A 23,531-nucleotide genomic window follows, 5' to 3' on the forward strand; every position below is an offset into this window, starting at 1 on the left:
CATTCCAGTCTAAACACTGCATATCATTTTGCTATAGCAGCAAGAAGCTTGCAAGTGTGGGAAGTTTCCACCATCAAATCTTCTGGTACTTCTGTAGAGACCAAGAGGTTATTAACCAGAGGCTCTGGAGCTATGGTCCAGTTAAGCATGCTTGAGGGCTGCAACACCTGAGGCTTATGAAGCCTAATGAAGCCCTAACTGGAGTCTGCTCCGTTGGCAAGGCAAGCTAGAATGGGGGAGAATGGAGATTTTGAATTATTCAGACAGTTAGTGAAAAGCCCCCACGAGTGGAAGCCTTCATGCTATGCTAAAAAAATATTGTGGGGAAAGGGCAGTTTGGGTTCCTTGCAGGAATATTATGGCCTCAGCACCTATCAGGAGCTCTGTTGAAGGAACTGGTGAAGGGGTAGGTCAGGAAACAGATGTCTAGGGGAAGATGGAGATTCTCTCTACCTCCAAGACCTCTGTTAAGTCCTGAATTACACCCTATCATCAGAGAAGTGGCTGGACACTGAGTGAGTCCAGACTGAATACAAAGCAGTTTCCTGGGCAAATTCCTCTTCCTTCAGATCAAGGAAGTTGATGACATGAAAAGAATAGCAAGGGAATGCAGCTCTAGAAGCTGCATCATGAGGAAAGATGGACTCTTCCATGTAACTATGCTTCATCGGTATAAGGTAAAGTCTGTTGGGAAGGGAAGGTAAAACCCAGTGGGCTCATAGCAGCAAGAGTTTTGGCTTCAAGATTTGCTATTTTTCAGCTGACAGCATTTTAAAGGGAAAGGTGGATATCCAAAGGTTATGTTTCTACATAATATGAGGTTTAAACTAGGTTGTCACATGAATCCATGGTAGTTTTGAACACACTCCAGTAAGAAAAGCAAGGAAAAAAAATGTATTATAGCTAACGGAATGTATAGGGCCTCAACTCAGGATACACACAACCAAAGCTTATTAGGAATGATTGCCTACATCAGCTGACAAATCATTACTTTTTCATTTCTAACAGCAATTAAAGTGACCATACTGCATATTGTTGTTATAGCAGCCTTTCTTACTAAAAGACCTTCCAACAAACATTAAAATGAGTAAAACAAAGCTTATATCTATCTCTTCTTAGATTAATCACATTCTATAATATATGTTTGCTTCCTGTGTTGTAGATATTTTACTGGATGATGTCACAGATGGAGCCCTCCCCAAAGAAGGCCACAGTGTTAAAATTGTAGTCACCATAAGTAAGGGCTATGGTCGATCCAAGGTACATTCATTTTCCTGTAGTCCTAGAATCACAGATATAGTAAATACCACCATTATAGTTGAGCTATTTGCACTATTTTCAGTCAGGGACTGAAAGTCAAGCATTCACATACACTCTTTTTCTTTTATCTTTTCTTCTTATATTTTTATCTAATCCAGGCATTGTCAAATGCAGTCCCCACAATCTTCTACATTATGACCCATTGCTGCTTTTATGAAGGCTCAGACAGACTAAGTTTAAGTTGGAGTATTACATACTGGGACCTGTAGTCTCTTCAGATGGGCTTCTGTTAAAAGGGGTGGTCATTGTAATTTAGGTATAGCTCTAGGCAAGCTGCAAGTATGCTCCTCACATGGACAAAATTGAGATGTCCGAATTAATCAATTTTGAATCATATCCTCATGATCTGATGTTTTGTGTTCCAAAAATCTTTCTAATATAGTGTAACCTGTATTTGTATACAGTGAGTCTTACTTTATTTTTATCGCTCAGGTGCCACCACAAGTCTACATCACTTTTGCACAGATGGTCCCAAACAACTAAGCTAAAAATATTAGCTCAAAATCAAAAATTTATAATATAGTTTCAACCGTAGATTTCTTAAAGAAAAGAAATCAGTATGACTGCTTTGAATTTAAGTGACTCAGTGTGAAGGGATAGGAGCTTACTTGGTCACAATTCAATATTTTTATACTGCTAGGCCGAGATCCTGCCCTGCGATAAGGCAGCTTTGTACTACCCCATGAAGCAAATGCCAGCCACTGATGTTTAACTCATGCATGTAACCCTAAATACAGGAGAAACCTTAGAGCTGTGTGATCTGTATAATGTACTTTATTTCCACATATATGACAATATAATTAAAATAATAGGTGGACAATGGCGTGAAGTAAGACTGAAGTGTCCACCTTAACATTACTTATACCTATTTGTATGTGTTAATTACTAAGTTGTAGCATTGTAACTTAGAGAACTTTAAATGCATGTGGCAAACTGATTTCCTCCAATTTTAGCCCGGTTTGTGAATTCTCTCTCTTTCTCTTTATAGGATCAAAAGACGCAGGCCTATTTGATAGGATCCATTGGGGTTAGTGGGAAAACCAAATGGGACGTTTTAGATGGAGTAATTAGACGTCTCTTTAAGGTGGGGCATTTAAAAGTTGGTTTATCAGTTAATTCCATATTCTTTGTCTCCCATAAACTCTCCCTACTTGGTTAGTTTTGACTTGCCTAATTCATTTTTTTCATATAGCCTAAGTTAATGCTTTTGCTCTTTTTTAAGTTTACATATGCTTCTCTGTAATGCATAGATCTGAATCTTCTTTAAATGAGACTCCACCTACACTAAAGTATGTGTTTTAATAACTTGTCTCACGTGAGATGACCATGCATACTTTTATATCTTGCATGTATTTATAATTTTAGGAATATATCTTCCGAGTGGATCCAGCTACTAGCCTGGGTTTAAGCTCCGATTGTATTGCTAGCTACTCTATAGGGGATTTAATCAGAGCCCATAGCCTGGAAGTGCCTGAACTGCTGCCTTGTGGATATCTGGTTGGAGATAATAACATGATCACCGTGAACCTGAAAGGTAAAACCGCAACTATGTATTTCAGATATTTTTCTCTTCTTTATTATATCCCTCCCAACCCCTCTATTTATCATTTAAACCTGACTTATTCTCACCACGTGTCCAGCACAGGAAGTCATTTGTTAGGTAAGTTCTTCGAATGTGTTGTATAGTATTTAGCACATTCAGGCTTCATGTGCTGTAGAAGTATAAATATTAAATAATGAGAAAAATATTTCTCTTCTCTCACTGACTTTAAAGTCACAGCAAAGGACAAATGGTTTTAATAGAGATGAGGGACAAAATTCAAGAATTCCATTCAGAACTGTTTCTAAGCCATCTTGCTCCACAATAGGGACTTTAAACATTTCAAAGAGACGTAGGGTTTTTTCTGTGTTGGGGGCCTTCAAAAGGACCGCGTCATTTGATGTGATATCTTTCTGCTGGTAACCCTTGTTGCTGTCACTTCGACCTTTTTATCTTAAATGCCTTTAACATTTGAAACACACATCTCTGCTTCACTGAACCTTCTCTTCACATTTACTTTGATTTTGTTGCTCCCACCCATCTACTTATGGTGGTGATGCTGCTGCTGTTTTATCTTTTTGCCCCTTAGGAGGTATCTGTGCAATTCCAACGGTATTCAAACCCTGGAGAAGATAGGATTATAAGATAGGAGCATTTACCTGCTCTCAGCATGGCATGGATGTTAGCAGACACCATGCTGAATTTATGCTTATTTTAGATATCACCTTGAATGGAGACAAGTTATTTTTTTCTTTTATTCCCAGGAGTAGAAGAAAACAGTTTGGACAGTTTTGTGTTTGATACACTAATTCCTAAGCCAATTACCCAACGGTACTTTAATTTACTGATGGAGCATCACAGAATCATCCTGTCAGGACCCAGTGGCACTGGAAAGACCTATTTAGCCAACAGACTGGCTGAATACATAACAACTAAATTGGGCAGGAAAAAAACTGAGGATGCAATTGCTACTTTTAATGTAGATCACAAATCAAGCAAGGTAAGTTACACTTAAAAATGACAAATTTGTTGCCTGATTTGTAGTGATGAGCAAAAGTTAGACTTGCTAATTTACACAATTCCCTGGGTTTTGTATTTTCCTATAGTGATTGAAACATGCAGCCACAGCTCTTTGTAATCTGAGTGGTGCATCGTGATATTGTGCAGAAGAACTGAATTTTGGGGCACTTGTAGGACTTCCACTTCACAGGCTGATAAAGGCAGAATAAAATGCCATTTTAACTCTAGTCCATGGAGTTCCAGTAACTTCTCTCTCTGAAGACATTAGCTGTACAATATAGTGCTAGTCTGACTTGCATTTTGATAGTGAAAATGGTAGCCCAAAATTACTGGATGGGAGTGGAAAGGGTGATCTAGTGCACAGGGCATTGGATTGGCACTTGGGTTCAATTCCTTGCTTAGCACTACATAGGTTCTGGTTGCTGCTGTTTTCTCCTGAATTCTATAGTAGTGGTGCTGATAATACAGTATTTAGTCCCTGCTTCAGACAACATGCAGGTTGAATTAACTATATACCTCAGATTGCCAAGGTATTCACAGAATAACCAAATTACTAACAAGTAACTCACAAGCTACCTGGTACTCTAAATAGGGCGTGTAAATTGGTTGCTACACCAAAAAAAAATAATCAGAAAATCAATATTTTTTCTAAGAGTTTTGTGTTGAGCATGCAGCGCTGTTAGCATAGATTGAGAAGAAAGTCCACACAGACCATAGAGGCAGGGGCAGCTCTAGGCACCAGCGCACCAAGCATGTACCTGAAGTGGCAAGCTGCGGGGGAAGGTGTGCCGGTCTCCGTGAGGGCAGCAGTCAGGCTGCCTTTGGTGGCATGCCTGCGGGAGGTCTGCCAGTCCCATGGTTTCGGCGGCAATTCAGCGGCAGATATGCCGAAGGTGCAGGCACGCCGCTGAATCCGCATTACCAGCGAACCTCCCACAAGAACACCGCTGAAAGCTGCCTGACTGCCGTTCTTGGGGCAGCAAAATACACCTCGACCTCGATATAACGCTGTCCTCGGGAGCCAAAAAATCTTGCCGTGTTATAGGTGAAACCGCATTATATCGAACTTGATTTGATCCGCCAGAGTGCACCCCCTCCCCCCCGGAGCACTGCTTTACCGCGTTATATCCGAATTCGTGTTATATCGGGTCGCGTTATATCGAGGTAGAGGTGTACATAGAGCTGCCCCTGCATAGAGGGGATAAGAGAAATATTCTGTCATAAACATCTATTTTCATTCCCTTTATGCAAATGATTTGTGATATCATTCACTCTGACAGAGAAGTGCTCAAATTTATCAGAATTATATACGTAGAATATATAATGTGAGTGATTCACAAAAAAGTTGCTTTGCTGGCTCACTGGCAAGTGTAGTTGTGTATTTTTCCTTCATTTTTTTCTTTATTTTGTGTTAAGATTATTTGACAAGTAAACCTTATAGCAGGGGTCAGCAATCCTTCCGAAGTGGTGTGCCAAGTCTTCATTTATTCACTCTAATTTAAGGTTTCGTGTGCCAGTAATACATTTTAACGTTTTTAGAAGGGCTCTTTCTCTAAGTCTATAATATATAACTAAACTATTGTTGTATGTAAAGTAAATATGTTTTTTAAAATGTTTAAGAAGCTTAATTTAAAATTAAATTAAAATGCAGAGACCTCCCAGGCCCATGGCCAGGACCCGGGCTGTGTGAGTGCCACTGAAAATCAGCTCACATGCCGCCTTCGGCACATGTGCCAAACCTGCCTTACAGTCTGTAAGAAAGAAAAAATAAATCCTTGTCATGTGTGCTTGAACAATACAGATGGTGCTACAATGCTAAACTAGGAAGAAACTCGTGATTTTCCCTCAAGGCACCTGGTCAGAAAAAGCCTAATATATTTATACAATCAAACAAGAACTTTCCCAAAGCAACAAATAACATGTTTCTACTTTAAAAAAATACAATTTTGTGATCACTGATCCAGTATAATGAAAATAAGATTTCTGTCCAAAGTGCCAAGGATTCACAACAAGGATTGTCGAGAGACTGTGTACCAATCTTGTGAAATCACTCGGGCAAATTCTGAGTCATGGGGGAAATGAAAAATCCCTATCCCAGGAAAATGCAGGCTGAACCATGCTCTCGTTGCTGTGCTGTGTGCTATACTGTAGACTGCACACAAGGGACAGCTGAAAAGCTGGACTAGCCAGGAGATTGAGGAACAATAAACCATGAAGAGCAAAATAAATTCTCATGATTACAGACCATTCTTCCCCAACCCCAAAGCCACCATTACTCTCCCGGTAGCTAGCTGACAGAGAGAAATAAACGTAAGCAATACACTTTATTGTGGCATGTGACACAGCAGCCTCAAAGGGTTGAACAGGTGGTCTGTGAGGGGATGAAGATGATGGGCAGAAATCTGAGGGAATGGGAGCAGTGAACTAGATGAGGTAACAATCTCTTGTTTGAATTGAGTTAATTTGGTGTTCCTAAAAGTGCGGGACTACTATGTGAATGAAATAGCTTAGCCTATTGGTAATGGAATATAGAGTCTTTTATTGCGGGATTGCTGAGAAATGTATCCTTGGGATAGCAGGACACAAACTTTATTACCTTACCTTTAGTGAGACTTACCTACATTTTTGTTTTCACAACACCATGTCAGCTATATATTTTCTCTATATACAGCTGAAACTTCAGTTTTGCCCTGGCTGAGAGACAAGTCTTTGGGGTTATGGGAACTCAGCTGAGATATAAGCATTGGGGGAAATTTCTTAACTCCCCTTTGTGCCTTTGAAAATCTCTCCCTACTGTGACTAAATGCATTTTACTTCCCTGTTTTATTTGTTTTCTTTTGCTGAAGGATCTGCGTCAATACCTAGCTAACCTGGCTGAGCAGTGCAGTGCTGACAACAGTGATGCTGATCTCCCTGTAGTAATAATTCTTGATAACCTCCACCATATTGGTTCTTTGAGTGATATCTTCAATGGTTTCCTCAATTGTAAATATAATACATGGTAGGTAGCAGCTCTTCATTTTCCTTCCTTCTGTGCTTAAAACAATTACAAGCTCTTTATTAGTGTGATATGATGAAATATGTTATAGGGAACCCTTGTATCTCTTATATCCCGATTCAGCAAAGTACTTAAGCATGTGCTTAACTTAAAATATGTGGGTAATTCCATCCCGATTCAGCCAAGCATTTGTATGTTCTTCACTTAAAGCATATTTTAACACCCTCTGACTTTAATGACATTTAAATATATGCTTAAAGTTAAGCACGTACTTAAATTCTTTGCTGAATCAGGATCTTAACCCCTTCCACCGCTATAGAACACATCTGTGTCATGGAACACAGGCATATTAGTTCCAGGGGAAGATCCTAGAGCTTGTGGGAGGGTAACAACAGATGCATAATGGTAGTTATCCATAAGGTGTTTTCCTGGATACAATATGGACCCATGGAGTATGCTATACAGTAGTTGCTGTTTCTGTGGTAGACCTCCTGTTTCCAACAGCTATACTGTGAGCCAAAAATTTACCTGGCTGTAGAAGACTGGAAAAGTTATTTAGACATAGTACCAAAGGAGAATGTGATTGACTGGCTGTCTTTCATGGTCAAAAAAGAATAAAAAGTAATTAAGGTATTTGAAAACTGCTAGCTGCCTATTAATCAGCCTATTTCTGCTATAAAAGTGCCCGTGGTAGGGGCTTCCCTTCATAAAATATTTGTGTATTATGGCCCAGTGCTCCTAAGATTCACTGGTTCCCGGAATTAAAACTACTAAACAGCCACAGATAATGAGGTATATGAGCACTCTTTTGCTTTATTTAGTTTTAGTGCTTATGACGACTAGTAAAATGTAAGTATGAAAAGGAAAAAAAATGCAAGAACAAATATACTAAAAATAAGTCTGGCCAGAAATCGCTGGAATTTGAGACTAAACAGCATCTGCACTTTCTTTTATCAAAGATGACTCGGGGCAAGCTAAAAATAAAGAATATTTTCTGAACTACCTCCTGGATGGATTCTGTGGCAGTGATGCTTCCTACTAAATGTATTACTTTTCTCTTTTTAGTCCCTATATTATTGGAACAATGAACCAAGGGGTTACTTCATCACCAAATCTAGAGCTGCATCACAATTTCAGGTAAATACACTGTCTTTGTCTTTAAATGTGTCTGTTTTCCCCTGTGCAGGCCTCTCAGCCTTTCTTCCTTTAATTCCAGCTCATCCTCCAACACCTATCTTGAATTTAATCACACTCTACAGTTGTTTGCCTCTTCCCCCTTTCCCTTAATGACACCTATCTGTGTGGCACTTTTCTGCATGGCAAAACAGACAGAATATCATTCTTGCTACTCCTCCTGCCATGGCAGCTGGGCGTTCCAGATTGTAGTAATATGCCCACCTTATAACATACTGAACTACCATTGGCTAAGGAAGCACAGGCACTGAGATCACCCTTGTGATATGGACTAAATAGATCTTTACGATTTATTATTAGAATTGACTTTTATTTTAGTAGATAACCAGCATTAAACACTATGCCATTGTTTCTGTGTTTAAGATGGAAGGCAATGTTTATTCGTTGTATGATTATCTGATGTTTTCTCTTCTCACATTAGGTGGGTGCTATGTGCTAATCACACAGAACCAGTAAAAGGTTTCCTGGGCAGGTATCTCAGAAGGAAACTGATTGAGACAGAAATAGAAAGGAACATGCGCAATAATGACCTCATCAAGATTATTGACTGGATCCCTAAGACATGGCATCATCTCAACAGCTTTTTAGAAACGCACAGCTCCTCAGATGTGACCATTGGTGAGTCCTTGCAAGGCAATGTGCTGCTAGCCTTTTCTCAGCCAGCAGAGTGAAATAAGGATAAAGCCTGAACCTTTCATAAAGTTTGTAGAAATTGAATTGACTTTATAAAATCTTATGTTTAAGCTGATACTGAAAGCATTAAATCACCATGGGAAACATGCCTTGCCAACCTGACTGAAACAAGAAAGTAATGGAAATGGTACGAGGAAATCTGTTCTCCTGTGATTTCCATCCTTACTACTTGACTAAAGAGTTTCATATACAGTGTTTGCCATGGAAACGTTGACTTGTACTAAGAATCTCCACATTAACGCCACGTCTACACTTAAAAGCTTTGCTGTTTATCAATGTAGTATAGTTAATGTAGACACAGTTACACTGGAATAAAAGAGCTTGTGATGATACAGCTAATTTGGATTCACCAAAGTGAAATAAATTATAATGGCATAAGCATTTTTCTCTTGGTGTAACCTTGTCTTCAATAAGGCTTATGATGGCATAGATATGCTGGCAAAATATCACATCCCTTTAACTTTGCCACTAAAACGTTCCAATATAGTTCAGGCCTTAGAAAAGGGGTAGAAGGACTCTAATTTTTTAATAACATAAAACTATACTCAGTACTAGCCAAATTGTAGTGCTGGATAAACATTCTCTTTATTCAAGTTTGCCACGGTAGTCATCTTCCCTTACATTTTGTGGTGATTTTTTTCTCTCACAGTTCATGTTATTTAACAAAAAACTATTCTTCCCAGGTCCTCGCCTTTTCCTCCCCTGCCCCATGGATGTTGATGGCTCCAGAGTGTGGTTCACAGACCTTTGGAACTATTCTTTGGTGCCATATCTTCTGGAGGCCGTGAGAGAGGGACTTCAGGTATGTATGTAGAAACACTGTGTCTTGCTTCAAAAGCGAAAGCATCATTTCGTGTTGTTTTTGTAAGCTTTTTCTGGGATACGTTTCAGAAATGTGTCAGAATGATGTGTTGTGCCACAGTGACAAAACAAGGGGGTAGAATTCTAGAAGTGCCAGACCCCTTTTGTCCTGCACTTCCTGATGCATGATTTGGCTTTTCTTGAGATCATGCTTGTCTGTGACAGAGGGATACACTCTTGTTCTTCTCTTCACTTGTATGTAATGAAGAGGAGGAATTCAGGGTCACCACATTCATTGCAAGTGAGGGCTGCACAGGGGAAGGACCTCAAGGGCTTTATACTAGTGGACGAACAGGCATAGCAGAGATGTCCACCACACCCGCTCCTATCCGACCCATAAGTCTTCCCAGTGTAACCCATCTTTCTGCATACACCAAGGTCGTGGACTGCAACTGTTGCAGGAGACAGTTCCCCCACGCTATGGTTATTTTCCATTGGGCTTCTTCAGCCAATTTAAGGCACTTTGCACCAAGGGCTGGTGGACATGAGAATCTGACTCTCTTTTGTCTTACTGCTCCCTGAGTTTCCATCTGCTCTAATGTCTCTCTTATTCCCATCTTGTCTGTGGCATTTTTGCTTCTCTTTTCTTTCTATGTCCTAGCTATTCCCCACTTTCTTGGAGTAATCTTTCTACCTGATTTTTTTCCATTTTCTATTTGGCCCCTTTACATTTGTTCTCTTTTTGTTCACTACAACTTTGAATGCTCTGAAAAGAATGAGGAATTTAGAATTCTGAAGAAGAGCTCTATGTAGCTCAAAAGTTTGTGTCTCTCACCAACAGAAGTTGGTCCAATAAAAGGTATTATCTCATCTACCTTGTCTCTCTAATATCCTGGGTCCAACAAGGCTACAGAAACACTGTGAACAATATGGTATAGAAAGGTAACTTTGGCCAAAAATTAATCTAGTGATACCGCCAACACTGGTGACATTTCTGCTTCATAGGGTGAGGTTTGAAATCTTGCATTATTGAAGCATCTCTGTTTTCTAAAACTGCTTGAACTAACTGAGATAGAGTACCAAACATCTGATAGGCACAGTCACACCCAGATTAGTGCGGCTTATTTAGACCAGCGGGAAACTAATAAGGAAAAAAAATAGTGGTATTCTCTCATGCTTCGCCCACATGCCAAGTCCCACCCACTTGAGACATTCAAATGAGTCATCTTCATAATATGGTTATGTCTTTTGTTTCTTGAGTACATTAATAAGCAGTGAAATAGTTAATATTTAAACTGTCCTCATTAAACTGCAGAGTTAAAACAAAAATAAACTTGATATCAACAGGAGTAGTTCAATTCATTTTCACAACCATGAGGGCTACAGACTCTTTTTAAACAAAAACTTCATTTCTGGAGCACAAGATGGCAGCCTGCAGAAGAAATTATTGGTTTGCCGCAATCCAGCCCAGTTCTTAGACATTCTGAATTATTTAACAACAACATAATAATACACAGAAGTCCTACAGACTTGCTTTTTTTTTTTCATACTGCTGGGCCTACACTATACAGAAAATAAATGTTCTTATAAGAAGCAATAGGACCAAGATCATCTGAGTCTGAAAAAGATCACTGTGGCACTCAGAGAAAATAGGACTCTCTGAGTAAGCTGGAGATAAAAGGAGCTAGGTGAATTTCTTCTCTTCACCTATTGAAGGTACTCCCTACTCAAGATTAAAGAGGCTTGCTTATTGTTCTGCTACAGCTTTTATAAGCCCTGTATAAATGGAACATCTCAGTTTCTATTTCCTATTCTTTGCAAGATGCATGAAAATAATGTCACTTAAAAATCGGTTTGTACTTTCCAACTACCTCGCAAACAACTTCTTGTTATATTTCTCTCTCCTTTCCCAAAGTTCCACTTCACATTTTATCAAAACTTGTAGCTTCTACTGTTCTCAATTTCTTTTTGTTCTCATTAGGGGTTGTTAGGTGTGAAGCACTGTTAAATACGTGGTTATTTCATTTAGGTGCCTGTTGGAAGTGAGCTCTTCTGAGCTTCAGACCATTGCTGATGGTGCTGAGCAATTTTGAAAGTTGAGTCTCTGCTGCAAAAGTTGTTTAGATACGTTTGATTTAATTTGTCTGGTATTATAAATAGTAATGTGTTGAAAAGCACACAGTCTAAATAACTAAATATATTATATCCATAATTTAGATGTATGGTAAAAGAGCGCCATGGGAGGATCCCTCAAAATGGGTAGCAGATACTTACCCGTGGAGCTCTGCACCTGTGCAGCATGAATGGCCATCATTACTTCAGTTACGACCAGAAGACGTTGGGTTTGAGGGTTACGTATCTGCACAAGAAGGAACAACCTCCAAGCACATTCCACAAAGTGACACCGAAGGGGATCCCTTGGTAAGAACGAAGCTTTTTGCTTTCCTTTGTAGTCTGTGTTTCAACCTAGAATTTGAAACATAAAGAATATACCAGTTAACTGGTCCATTATATATTTAATTTATTTAATTACAATTTATATCAAAAAGAAGAAAAGCAGGAGAAAGTATTCGAATAGAAAGCATCACCCTCATGTTACAATTTGAAAATCTCAGTAATTTCATTGTATGTATTTCCCATCATCTAGGTGCTTGCATGACCCTCATCATTGTACTAGCTGAGCACTTCACACGCATGAATCAACTGACCCTCAAAACACCCTGTATAGTTGGTAGATATTACCTCCATTTTACAGATGGGGAACTGAGGAACTGAGATTAAGTGACTTACCCAAGGTCTCGCACACACAGTAGCAGAACAGGGAGTTGAAGATCCTTCTTCCCATTCATAGGAATATCTCAGCATAACTTATTATTGCATCACTGCTTACTATATAGGGAAAAAAGTCAGGCAAAATCATTACAAGACAACACATGTAATGCATTGTTTTATTTAAATATGACCGCGGATGTTTAGATTTACTATTATGTTCCGTGCTAACGGTATATTATATCAACCATACTATGGTACTATTATTTTATAAATCTCACTCTGTAGACTGCCTTTGTTATCATTCATAATGTAAATATAGAGAACCTCATTGCAGTTACGCTGGGGGTGGTATTCTGAGAAAAGGAGAAAACCCAAAGAAAAGGGACCTTCTCTGGAGAAAATGCTCTGAACTACATTGGTGTTAAAGAGATTACTTCTGAATCCCCACAAGTGCTCAGGATGTTCATCTCCCAGAAATCAGACCGTGAATCTCCAGATAATGTAGGGAATTAGCCTATGTGACTCACTGTTTCCCACCTGACAAATATAGGACTGGTCCTTTGACCCTTTAGGAGTTGCACTGTGAGTGAATCTTCTGACCACACTCCCAGCCCATTCGCTATCCCTTCCACATAGCAGTGTGTGGAAATGGCTAAGACTGTAGTGCAGAAGTAGTGTCCCACCATAATGAATCTTTGCTGTCTGGACCCTCCCCCATCCCCCATGTAGCAAAAGTGTGGCATCTTCACTGCACATAGGCTTGAACCTGCATCCATGAAGCCAGTGGGAGGGCTAATACTGATTTCAGTGGTGATGAATCAGGCCCATTAATCCTGTATGAGATAACAAGGCATTTCAGAATTTGTCTCATACATAGACTGTAACACACATGCACACACATGAGTATTTGTCTCCTACGTAGGGTATATAACACGCACATTGAATTTGGAGCTTAAAGCTGCTTCGTGGTATCACCAGTACAATGTTCAAAGCTGACAGAATTATCTGTGAATGGTGTAGCCACAGAGTATAGACATTCAAGTATTCCTTAGCAAACTTGAAAAGGGTTCACACAAATAAAATACCTTCCCTCTTCTTACCTTTCATTGCGTATTTTTTGTTACAAGGAGTCTGAACTGTTCTCCTAAAATGTGGCACTGTCTTAAAATTGGGCTAATGTTTTTCAGTGCTCTGAGGACCTTGTCATGAGTGCTGCTTTATGAATAAAATTATCGTCATTATACCGAGTTTGTCGTCAAGAATCTGAGCAATTTTCTAGGGCAGGCATTGGCTGCTGCTGGTTTATCAAATGTGCTACAGGCTCCAATAATACCCAAGTGAATTATGTTATGCTTCCCCTTTCCTCAGGACTATGGTCTGCTGTTTTCGGTTACTGTTCCTTTTGCTGAGGTCAGCTCTTGAGCAGCAGATGGTGCTCTTGTTTGTAGCAGCTGGCTACAGTCCACCTCCCCACACGCTCTCTCTCTCTCTCAGAGGGTGTGCGTTCGTGTGATCATGTTTGCAGTTGCTTTTCCAATTTATTCTGCCTACAGCAGCCAAAACATTATTGGAGGCTTGACTGTCTCCAAATACGGGCCCAGATGTCCAGCTGTGATACTGTTTCCTTTGCCTGTCTGTGTTGCAGCTGCAGCTATTCACAGCACTGAATTGCAGAGTTATTATATCCCTTTGGCTTATTAGACCTTTACACTCATGCTTTCATTTAAAGAACTGAAGGCTGGGCAAGGGGTGGCAGCCAGGAGGAGCCACTGCTGTTTTGCCCGTTCTGAAATCATTTTGCCATTTCTCTCCCTCTGGGTCCCAATTTTTGACATAGCCCCTGCTGCATTAAATCTACAGTGATTATATAAACATGTCTTTACCTTCTTTTTCAGATGAACATGCTAATGAGGCTCCAAGAAGCAGCCAATTACTCGAGTGCGCAAAGCTGTGACAGTGATAGCACCAGCCACCATGATGATATTTTGGATTCTTCTCTTGAATCAACTCTCTAGAGGGGACGATCCTGGATAGAGGATTATAGTAAAATCTATTGCCACTAACTTCTGCCAGGATTAAAGCAGCACACTGAGGTCCCTGAACAAGAGCAGTATGTTGTAGGTGGGCAGGAGGCTTAACTCTGCAAAGTCAGGAATTAAAATCGAAGTGGAAAGCTTGAATTTGTTTAATTTCAAGGCATTTCAATAGCAGTGGAGCCAAGTAAGACTCCATTAATCAACTGGAAAGGGCCCTAAATGGAGGGCAACTAAGCAGATTGCACATGTGTTAGCCAAACTGGAACCTTTTTTTTTGTTTTTCCTCTCTCTCTCTCTCTCTCTCTCTCTCAAAGCTTACAGTACAAACGTTTTGTTTTTTCCTTTACTTTTCTCTGAGGTGCTGCATTAGCAATGCAGGGTTCTGATCCTCTTCTAACCTCTGTTGTGCCACATGGTGCTGGTCACAGGACTACAGTAGTGTTTGTCGTACACTACTGCCCATTCCAAAATGAATCAAAGATGTTGATAGTAACTCAGTAAGCACAAACAGTATTGTGCTATCACCAGAAAACACTACTGTGATATGCTGGATAAGTGCCAATTTAATTCTTAATTGCCATGGTCACAGTGACACTCTCCATGAAGTTTTTAGTGTACAAGTCACCGATTTTATAAAGTTGTTTTTACCACAAAGGTCTTTTTTAACCACCTACCCACTCCTCTACAGTTTTATACCAATTATTAACCAACACTGACTAAAGGCTTTTTAGGGCTTCATTTGTTTGAGCCTTTTCAGTGGAAGAAGGAACATTTCCTATGGTGCTGTTTCACTGCCTTAAAACAGATTTCTAGAACAGTTTTACGGTTCGTTTAATTCCTAAACCATTGGTAATTTACACTGTTTTGTTTTCATTTACTACCGAAATAACGTCAGTTAACACAGTAGCCTCATATCTGTATATCATGATTTTTTAAGAAATGGATAGGAGAAAGAACAGTTGCTATATAGTATTTTTATCTTGTGAATAGATTGCTCTGCCTTCCCTCATAAATATACAAGAAACCCAGAACCCACTTCCACTATCACCTAAAAACTGAGAAAGCTGACCCAGATCCATTCAGTCCTGTGGAATGGAGTTTTTGAAGGATGTTTCGAATTCTTATCCAGCAGAGCTGGATGCACTTGATGCAGCATGAGCACAAATATTTGTTTTTGTTTTTTCTTCTTCTAGTTTTAAGCATGTTGTTTTGATTGATATTGTTGTACATGAAAAAAATAGCATTAAAGAACACTGAAGCAGTGATGTCCACTGTGGAAGAGGAAGAGTTTATACTGTAAAAGTGGGTTGGTTTTGCACAGTCTACTGGGTGGGTATTGTAAATATAAAAAGCCTTGCACAAATCAGAACAAACAAACAAGAAATTGTATTTTATCCTGTTGGTGTTGAGATGTTACACTTACTGAGATTTCCTCAATGTTGCAAACAAATACAGAATGCAAACCTTAAAAGCTGTTTTTAACCTTGTGTGTTTGTCCTGTATTTACAGTTGTTATAACTATGCAGGAGCTATCAATTCTAGAGTGAGCATGTTTCAATTTGAATATTGAGATGATACATTTTTGGGGGCAAAAAATGAAATTTTAAGTGCATCTGTCATGGCAGGCTACAAACAGATTGCATTAAAAAAGTGATCAATAATTGGAAATGCTATTGCCACAAGAGACAACTGGATAAAATAATTAAAAAAAAAAAATCCAAGGGCTATGGCATTGTGTATATGTACGGTACACATAAATGGATGTTACCTTCAGGATGTGTAATTGGTGCTACTAACTCTTTGTGGCCACCCTGTGGTCATTTGCTGTAAAACAAAGGCAAAGAAATCAATGCAGTTTTCAATGGTACTGAGCTGCATCAGTGAATCTAGCGGTCCCTACACGGTGCTATTGCCCTAATACAAACTCTAATTGATTTTATGCATGTAGAATGTAGTCAGACTGATGTGGAGCCCCAAAACTTAGATCGATTTTTATTGTAAAACATCAGCACATGTATCTGACAGCTGACTAAAAACCCAGCTGCTCTTTGTTATATATGTGTTCTGAACAAATTTGCAAATCCTTTCCTGCCATTTTAGACACAAACACACACAATATTACCATGTACAAAACTTCCTGCAATACATCTCAGTGAGTCCACCTAGTTTACAACTTAAAAATTGTTTGTGAAACATTTGTCTGTATACATTTTATATTTTGTACATTTTCGATGTAACATATCATGTAAATAGACAGAAACAGTGAAATAAATCATCTGAAAAGTTTTGTAGTCTTTGTAAAGCCCTAATAATAAGTATTTGGTGTCATCGGACTTAACTGGATGATGTATTTTTATTGGTTTATTGTTCCTCTAGCTTGTAAACCAGCTTGCATATATTTTTTTGCAGGTGTTCACACTGTATCTGTCTAAATTATTACTTTGACATTAAAGTGGAATTATTTATTGAAAGTGCGGTCTGGTGTCTTTGCAATCAGGAATACTGAATGATTGGGTTGTATTTGAAAGGTAAAATATGTAAACAAAATGGCAAATGGAAGGAAGTAATTTTCCTTCCATTTGTACTGCATAACTAATCTTTATAAGAACGAAAGCATGTATTCTCTCTAGTTCCGGTGATCCTTTTGCTGCTTTTGAATGACAACTTCGAGGCACAAATCCAAAACAGAGTGGTGAAGTAGTTCAGGAACAATCTAAGGGCCTGATTCTCCACCAGTTTTATTCAAGTGCAACACTACTGGTTTCATCTGTGTAAAATTGTTCCTATAGTATATACAATTTTAGGGTTACATCCTTAGCAGGTATAAATCACTGTAGTTTCATTGAAGTCAGTGATGGTCAGTGAAAATTCATTATATTTCAATTCTCATAAAATCATAGATTTTAAGGCCAAAAGGGACCATTGTGATCATCTAACCTGGACTTCTGTATAACCCAGGCTACAGAACCTAACCTAATAATTTCTGCATCATGGCCATAACTTCTATTTGAGCTATAACATATCTTTTAGAAATACATCCAGTTTGATATAAAACTTTAAGTGATGGAGAATCCACCACATCCGCAGATACGTTGTTCTAATGGTTAATGATTCTCACTATTTAAAAATGTGTGCTTTATTGCCAGTCTGAATTGTGTAGCTTCAGCTTCTAACCACTGGACCTCATTATGCCTTTTTCTGTTAGATTAAAGAGCAACCTACTATCGGAAATTTCTTCCACATTTTTCATGATCGTCACCTCTTAACTTCCTCTTGGATAAATTAAATAGATTAAGCTTCTTTAGTGTGTCACTATAAGGTATTATCTTCCAGACGTTCAAAAATTCTTGTAGCAATTTTTTGAAGACTTTCCAATTGGTCAACATCCTGCTTGAAGTCTAGACATCAGAACTGGACAAAATATTCAAGTATCAGTCTTACTAATGCCATCTGTAAAGATAATACCATCTCCTTGCTACTACTTGCTATTCTTCTCCTTATGCATCCAAGGTTCATGTTTGTTCCCTTAGGCACAGCATCACCTAAGTCACATTATTCCCCTAAATCCTTTTCAGTATCACTGCATTCCAGGATACTGTGTCCCAGTCTGTAAACATAACCTACATTCTTTGGTCCTAAATTTATGACCTTGCATTTGTATTAAAACACATGTTATTACAAGAGCCTGCCTTACCAAAGGATCCAGATAATTCTATATAATTTACACCATCATTATTTACCACTCCAATAATTTTTTCTGTTACCTGCAAATTGTACCAGCGATAATTTTGTATTTTTCTCCAGCACTTTGACAAAGATATTGAATAGCATTTGGCAAAGAAGAGATTCCTGCTAGACCCCACCTGGAACATGCCGGATGATTCTGATGATTTCCCATTTACAGTTATTTTTTGAGATCTATCAGTTAACCAGTTTTTAATCCATTTAATATTGAACTGACTATAAGAATGTCATGTGGGACTAACTCAAATTCCTTATAGACGTCTAAATATATATAACAACATGGGTATATAATCAGTTTTGTCATAAAATTCAAGGTAGATTCTACTTAGAAAAGTCAGACCAGTTTTTATGTGTAAGACAACTGTTTGATGTAATTTAACCTTGCATGTTTCTAAGAAGAAATGTGAAATTCTGAAAACAAGGGTGCCACATAGGAAAATGATGATTCTCCTTTATAAAAATGTCTTTTTTCCAGGGTGAGCTCTCACAAACTTTTTAACTTCCCCACTGTCTCCAAAACTGAGTTATCTTTGATATAATGCAGCAAGTTTTGGTGCTCTGATGCAATCAGACTGAACAAGTAACAAATATAAAGCATTTGCTACAGAAAATTATTAGTTAAACTGGAGAAAATAGGGATGAGAATCAAAAGGGGAGCAATGAATTGGTTAAAGGGGAGACTATAAATGTGAAATATCCAGGTGCAGGGAGGTTATTAGTGGAGTTCCTCAAGGATTGGTTTTAGGACCAATCATTTACCATTTTCATTAATGATTCTAGCACAAAAAGTGAGAGTGTGTTAATAAAATTTGCAGATGACACAAAGTTGGGAAATATTGCCCATATGGACCGGAATATCCTACAAGAAAATCTGAATGACCTTGAGAACTGGAATAATAGAAATAGGATGAAATTTAATAGTGCAAAGTGCAAGGTCATGTACTTAAGGACTAACAACAAGAATTTTTGCTGTAAACTGGGGATCTATCAGTTGGAAGCAGCAGAGGAGGAGAATAACCTGGGTGCATTAATCGATCACAGGATGTCTGAGCTTTCAGTATGATGCAGCCATCTTCTTCAGCACGTGACCAAGATTCATCACCCACTTTGATCTGCTGGTTATATCATTCCCTGGGATGGGCCAGATACTAACGGAGTGCGATGTGAACGCTGATCCTTTAAAAAGTCTGATGCAATCCGAAGATGCGTCAGGTAAGGTATTTCCTGTAGAGATATGGAAATGTTATTACCATTACACAAGGCACTGGTGAGACCTCATCTGGAATATTGTGTGCAATTTTGGTGTCCCATGTTTAAGAAACATAAATTTGAACTAGAATAGGTGCAGAGATGGGCTACAAGGATGATCAGAAGACTCGAGACCCTACCTTATGAGAGGAGATTTAAGAAGCTTGTTTTGTTTAACCTAACAAAACAAGGATGAGGGGAGATATGATTGTGTTCTATAGATACATCGGAGGGATAAACAGCAGGGAAAGAGAGGAGTTATTTAAGTTAGGGGGTTAAAGCTGGTACAAGAATAGATATAAACTGGTCATCACCAAGTTTATGCTTGATATTTGGAAGAAGGTTTCTAACCATCAGAGGAGTGAACTTCTGGAACAGTCTTCCAAGGGGAGTAGAGGGGACAAAAATACCTAATTTCTTTAAGACTGAGCTTGATGTGTTTATAGACGGGATGATATAATAAAATTGCCTACAGTGGCATGTGGCCTATCCACAACTACTGTTGGTAAATATGTCCAACTGCTGATGATGAGACTAGAGGAGGAGGGCTCTGCGTTATTATGGAGAATTCTTTCCCAGGTGTCTGGATCGTGGGTCTAATTTATTTAATGTTTGGGGTCAGGAAGGATTTCCCCCCCAGGACGGGGGAGGTTCCCTTTCCTTTGCAGTATGGGGCACTACATACTTGCTGGTTTGACCTAAAATAAATGGTGGGTTCTCTGTAACTTGAAGTCTTTAAATCAAGATTTGAGGACATCAGTAGCTCAGCCAAAAGTTATCAGCCTACTACAGGGAGTGGGTGAGTGAGGTTCTGTGGTCTGCAATGTGCAGGAGGTTGGACCAAATGATCATGATGATCCTTTGTAGCCTTAAAGTCTGTGAGTTTATATAGCTTTAGTGTCCATTAACATGTATCTAGTTAAAATAGGAGCTCACATACAAGAACACAGACGGTTTTTTTAAATAAAAAATTGGTTGGCAATCTAAAGATGGTGGTGATTAATCTCCTAAAGCCAGATTCACCTTTACTCTGTGGTCTCCTTACTCTGCTCTGGTAGTGTAAAGAGTCCTTAAATTGAGCATACATTACATTTACATGCACTTTAAAGATTTTTTAGGCTGCCAGAGTGGTATAAAAGGGCCTGCATGTAAGTGAGAACCTAATCCCTCATCCAAACTAGAAATTTAAAATTCATTTGCAGCCAAAACAAAATGAAAATGCTTAATTACACTTCAAGCCTATAAACAATAATATATTATAAAAAGGAAATATGATATCACTGTTGCAAGTTATCCCACATACATGAGCTAAGGGAACATACTACCATATTGAATTGCCAAACTGCGTGCGAATAGAGCATCAATTTATCTCCTTATTAGCATTCATCTGGAGAGTTGACTGATGAATCCCTGTAGTCCAGTGACAGAGATTTTTAGACAACAGTTTCTGAGCTAATGGTATAGTATTCCCAGCTAAGTACTAGTGCAATTGGTTCTGCCTATCCAAACTACTGTTTATGCTATTATTAAATAAACATAGCATTTCTCAGCATGCACTTCTTTCTTGATGACTGAATAATGGAACACAAATTAAATGCTACCAGTAAGTTAGTCCATGCTACAGCTGCAGATGCACTTTCAGGAGTCAAATGTTTTTCTATGGAACAATACCAGCAGCAGAAGATGGACTCTGTCATAAAAGATAAATTAACTAAGGCCTAGACTATATGACCTCCTTTCTGCACTAAATTTCATTTTCCTTGTTCTTAATTCAACTAAAATCTTCAATAAACACTGATAAATAGCAATGAGTGATCACATTCTTGCTAAAAGCTGGGCTTTACTGCACTCAAGTTTCATAAATGAAATAATACTTTGACTGCCTTTTGTCTGTGCAGGTACTTGTTTCGTGAATACTTCTTTATTAAATCAGACGTTATAATTTAGAAAAAGAAAAGTACAGACAATGAAATGAAGCATCTGAAAAGTAAGATGAGTGGTAAATGGCAAGAATTAAAATGGATTGGTACGGTGACATATAACCAACAAGAATGACTTTATTGTGCCATCCTACATGGATGGACTCTGAAAGAACAAAGAAATAGACACCAGAACAACTATTAGCTGTACAAGAAAATCACATGTAAAGAAAAGGCCCACTTAGCCCAAGTTAACTGTGTCTCAGCATTTATATTTCAATTCAACCAATATCTACAAGAAATCCTATGTTCTCTGCCCTACAGGAAGCCCACTTAAAAGGCCCTCCATGTACCAAGTTTAAAAATGACCAAGATTTGCAACAAAAATAGTGGAGGACAAATCTAGACATTATGTGAGGTTAATTTACTGGACATACATTGCTGCTGCTATTATTACAGTGCCAACAATGTCACAAGCACTTTATAATGTTTCCTATAGCTTTCCAATCTCGTGAGCATTTTCAATAAATTATCATATTAAGTTGTGAAATAATATGGTTTGTTTGGGACATGGTTAAAGCCTCGATTCAGCAACCCATCCCTATTCAACAAAACACTTAACCAGGAGGCAAACTTTAAACGCATGTTCAAGGCCCAGTGACTTCAACAGAACTTAAGCATGTGCTTAAAACTGAGGAAATGCTAAACTGCTTTGCTAGACTGGGACCTAAATTGAGATTTCTCGAAAGAGTGAAGTTACTTGGCACCATCAGGGAAGGGTCAAAGTGGGATGGCTGGCAGAGCCAGCCAAAAAAGCTAGCAATCTCTGAAGCAAACAAGGCAGCTGCTGGAGAGGGAAGCATTATAGATTATTCTGAACAAGTTATCTGATCATTAAAATTTTGTAATAAACAAATGAATTTCCAGTCTAGGTTATTCCAGAGATATTTTTAGACCACTTTAAGAATCAGGTGCAACTGAGAGATAAACCTTACTAAGAACTCAGTGTCCAATTACTTTTTCCATTTATTCTGCTAGAATGTTACACCTGGAATTTTAAAGAAAGAGTTGTACATATTTTCTTCAGATTAATAAAGCCATCGACTTTTTTTATTCTTAATTAAGTTATTCTGAGACTTTGGGAAAATGCTACTTGCCAAATGCCTAACTCATGTTGCAGAGAGTGCTGGGATGTTATCCAGAGAGTGCTATGCAATCCTTTATCATTACAAATATTTGACTTTTCTTTAGTTCTATTTCTACAAGCGAAGCCTATTGTTAGATATTTTAAATATATAGTTCTCTCTGCCTATGTATCTGTAAGTAAACCAATACTTTTGAATATTTCTTTAAGAACATTTTAACAGAAGAATAGCCTTGATGTAAAGCCAAGTTCAAACTTTAGACTAACACTTCCTCTATATTCCAGATCACAAATCTAGCCAAATACAATTTTAAAATAACTATTACAAATAATATTGCAACAATAAAGATTCCATAGTCTGAGGCTGAGGGACTAAGTCTTTCCTTCATCTAAACTCCTGATTCTGTCTATCAAGTTTGCAACATAAATGCTTGCAAATCCTTTACAGATATGTAAATCATCTTGAAGTAAGTTGCTTCTTTTACCAATTGTTTTGTAATATGAATTGATTGTATTGTGCACTCCAATCAAATTTGCATTTAAATCATTCTTCTTTTATTAATTTTTAATTGCTTTTTGCAGGTAAATAATTTCATTCACCATGAAGGAAAAGGCCAAAATTAAAAGTTGCATAAACTAAGCAAAGCTATTAACATTTCACTCCCCCATGACTAATGGACTCAATATTATTTGTAACCTCTTAAATAAGTGCTGAGTTGCCCTACAGGCATAGTAATTAAGAAAATCAAAATTAGTGTCTTCATGAATTCACCGGATTAAGGTCTCCATTCTGGAAAATTGAGACAGCATTTAAATACATGATTAAGTCCCAAGGAAAATTAAATGAACTTAACTTTAGACACATCCTTACATCTTGAATATAAGGATGGAATTACACATAAGATGAAGTGTCTTCCCAAATCAAACCCCAAATCCTGCAATATTTACTCAGTCAAACCTCTCACTGAGGAGAATAGGCAGGATTTGACCCACAGGGGTTTTTTTGGAGAGATCTTACACCCAGGAATTGTAGTTTAATTGTACATGCAGGCACCGATTTAAACCAGATCCTATACTGCTAATTCAGATATATCCTCTGAAG

General features: G+C 38.3%; 1 protein-coding gene across 11 annotated transcripts in view; it reads left to right on the plus strand.

Moving 5' to 3' along the window:
- Window positions 1–16,839, plus strand: part of NAV3 (neuron navigator 3) — an 859,499-nt gene extending 842,660 nt beyond the window's left edge. For 10 of the 11 annotated variants that reach the window (XM_075066761.1, XM_075066765.1, XM_032798946.2 and 7 more), the window contains 10 exons: window positions 1,163–1,260; window positions 2,309–2,404; window positions 2,686–2,854; window positions 3,625–3,860; window positions 6,727–6,881; window positions 7,944–8,015; window positions 8,494–8,690; window positions 9,449–9,567; window positions 11,784–11,987; window positions 14,234–16,839. In XM_075066761.1, coding sequence (XP_074922862.1) covers window positions 1,163–1,260; window positions 2,309–2,404; window positions 2,686–2,854; window positions 3,625–3,860; window positions 6,727–6,881; window positions 7,944–8,015; window positions 8,494–8,690; window positions 9,449–9,567; window positions 11,784–11,987; window positions 14,234–14,353 — 1,466 coding nt within the window. In that variant the 3' untranslated portion in view covers window positions 14,354–16,839. Of the gene's footprint in view, window positions 1–1,162; window positions 1,261–2,308; window positions 2,405–2,685; window positions 2,855–3,624; window positions 3,861–6,726; window positions 6,882–7,943; window positions 8,016–8,493; window positions 8,691–9,448; window positions 9,568–11,783; window positions 11,988–14,233 lie in introns of those variants that run through there. The other variant, XM_032798953.2, reaches the window with a different exon arrangement.
- Window positions 16,840–23,531: the final 6,692 nt, after the last annotated feature.

Source organism: Chelonoidis abingdonii, chromosome 1, assembly GCF_003597395.2.
Source record: "Chelonoidis abingdonii isolate Lonesome George chromosome 1, CheloAbing_2.0, whole genome shotgun sequence".
Taxonomy (NCBI): Eukaryota; Metazoa; Chordata; order Testudines; family Testudinidae; genus Chelonoidis; species Chelonoidis abingdonii.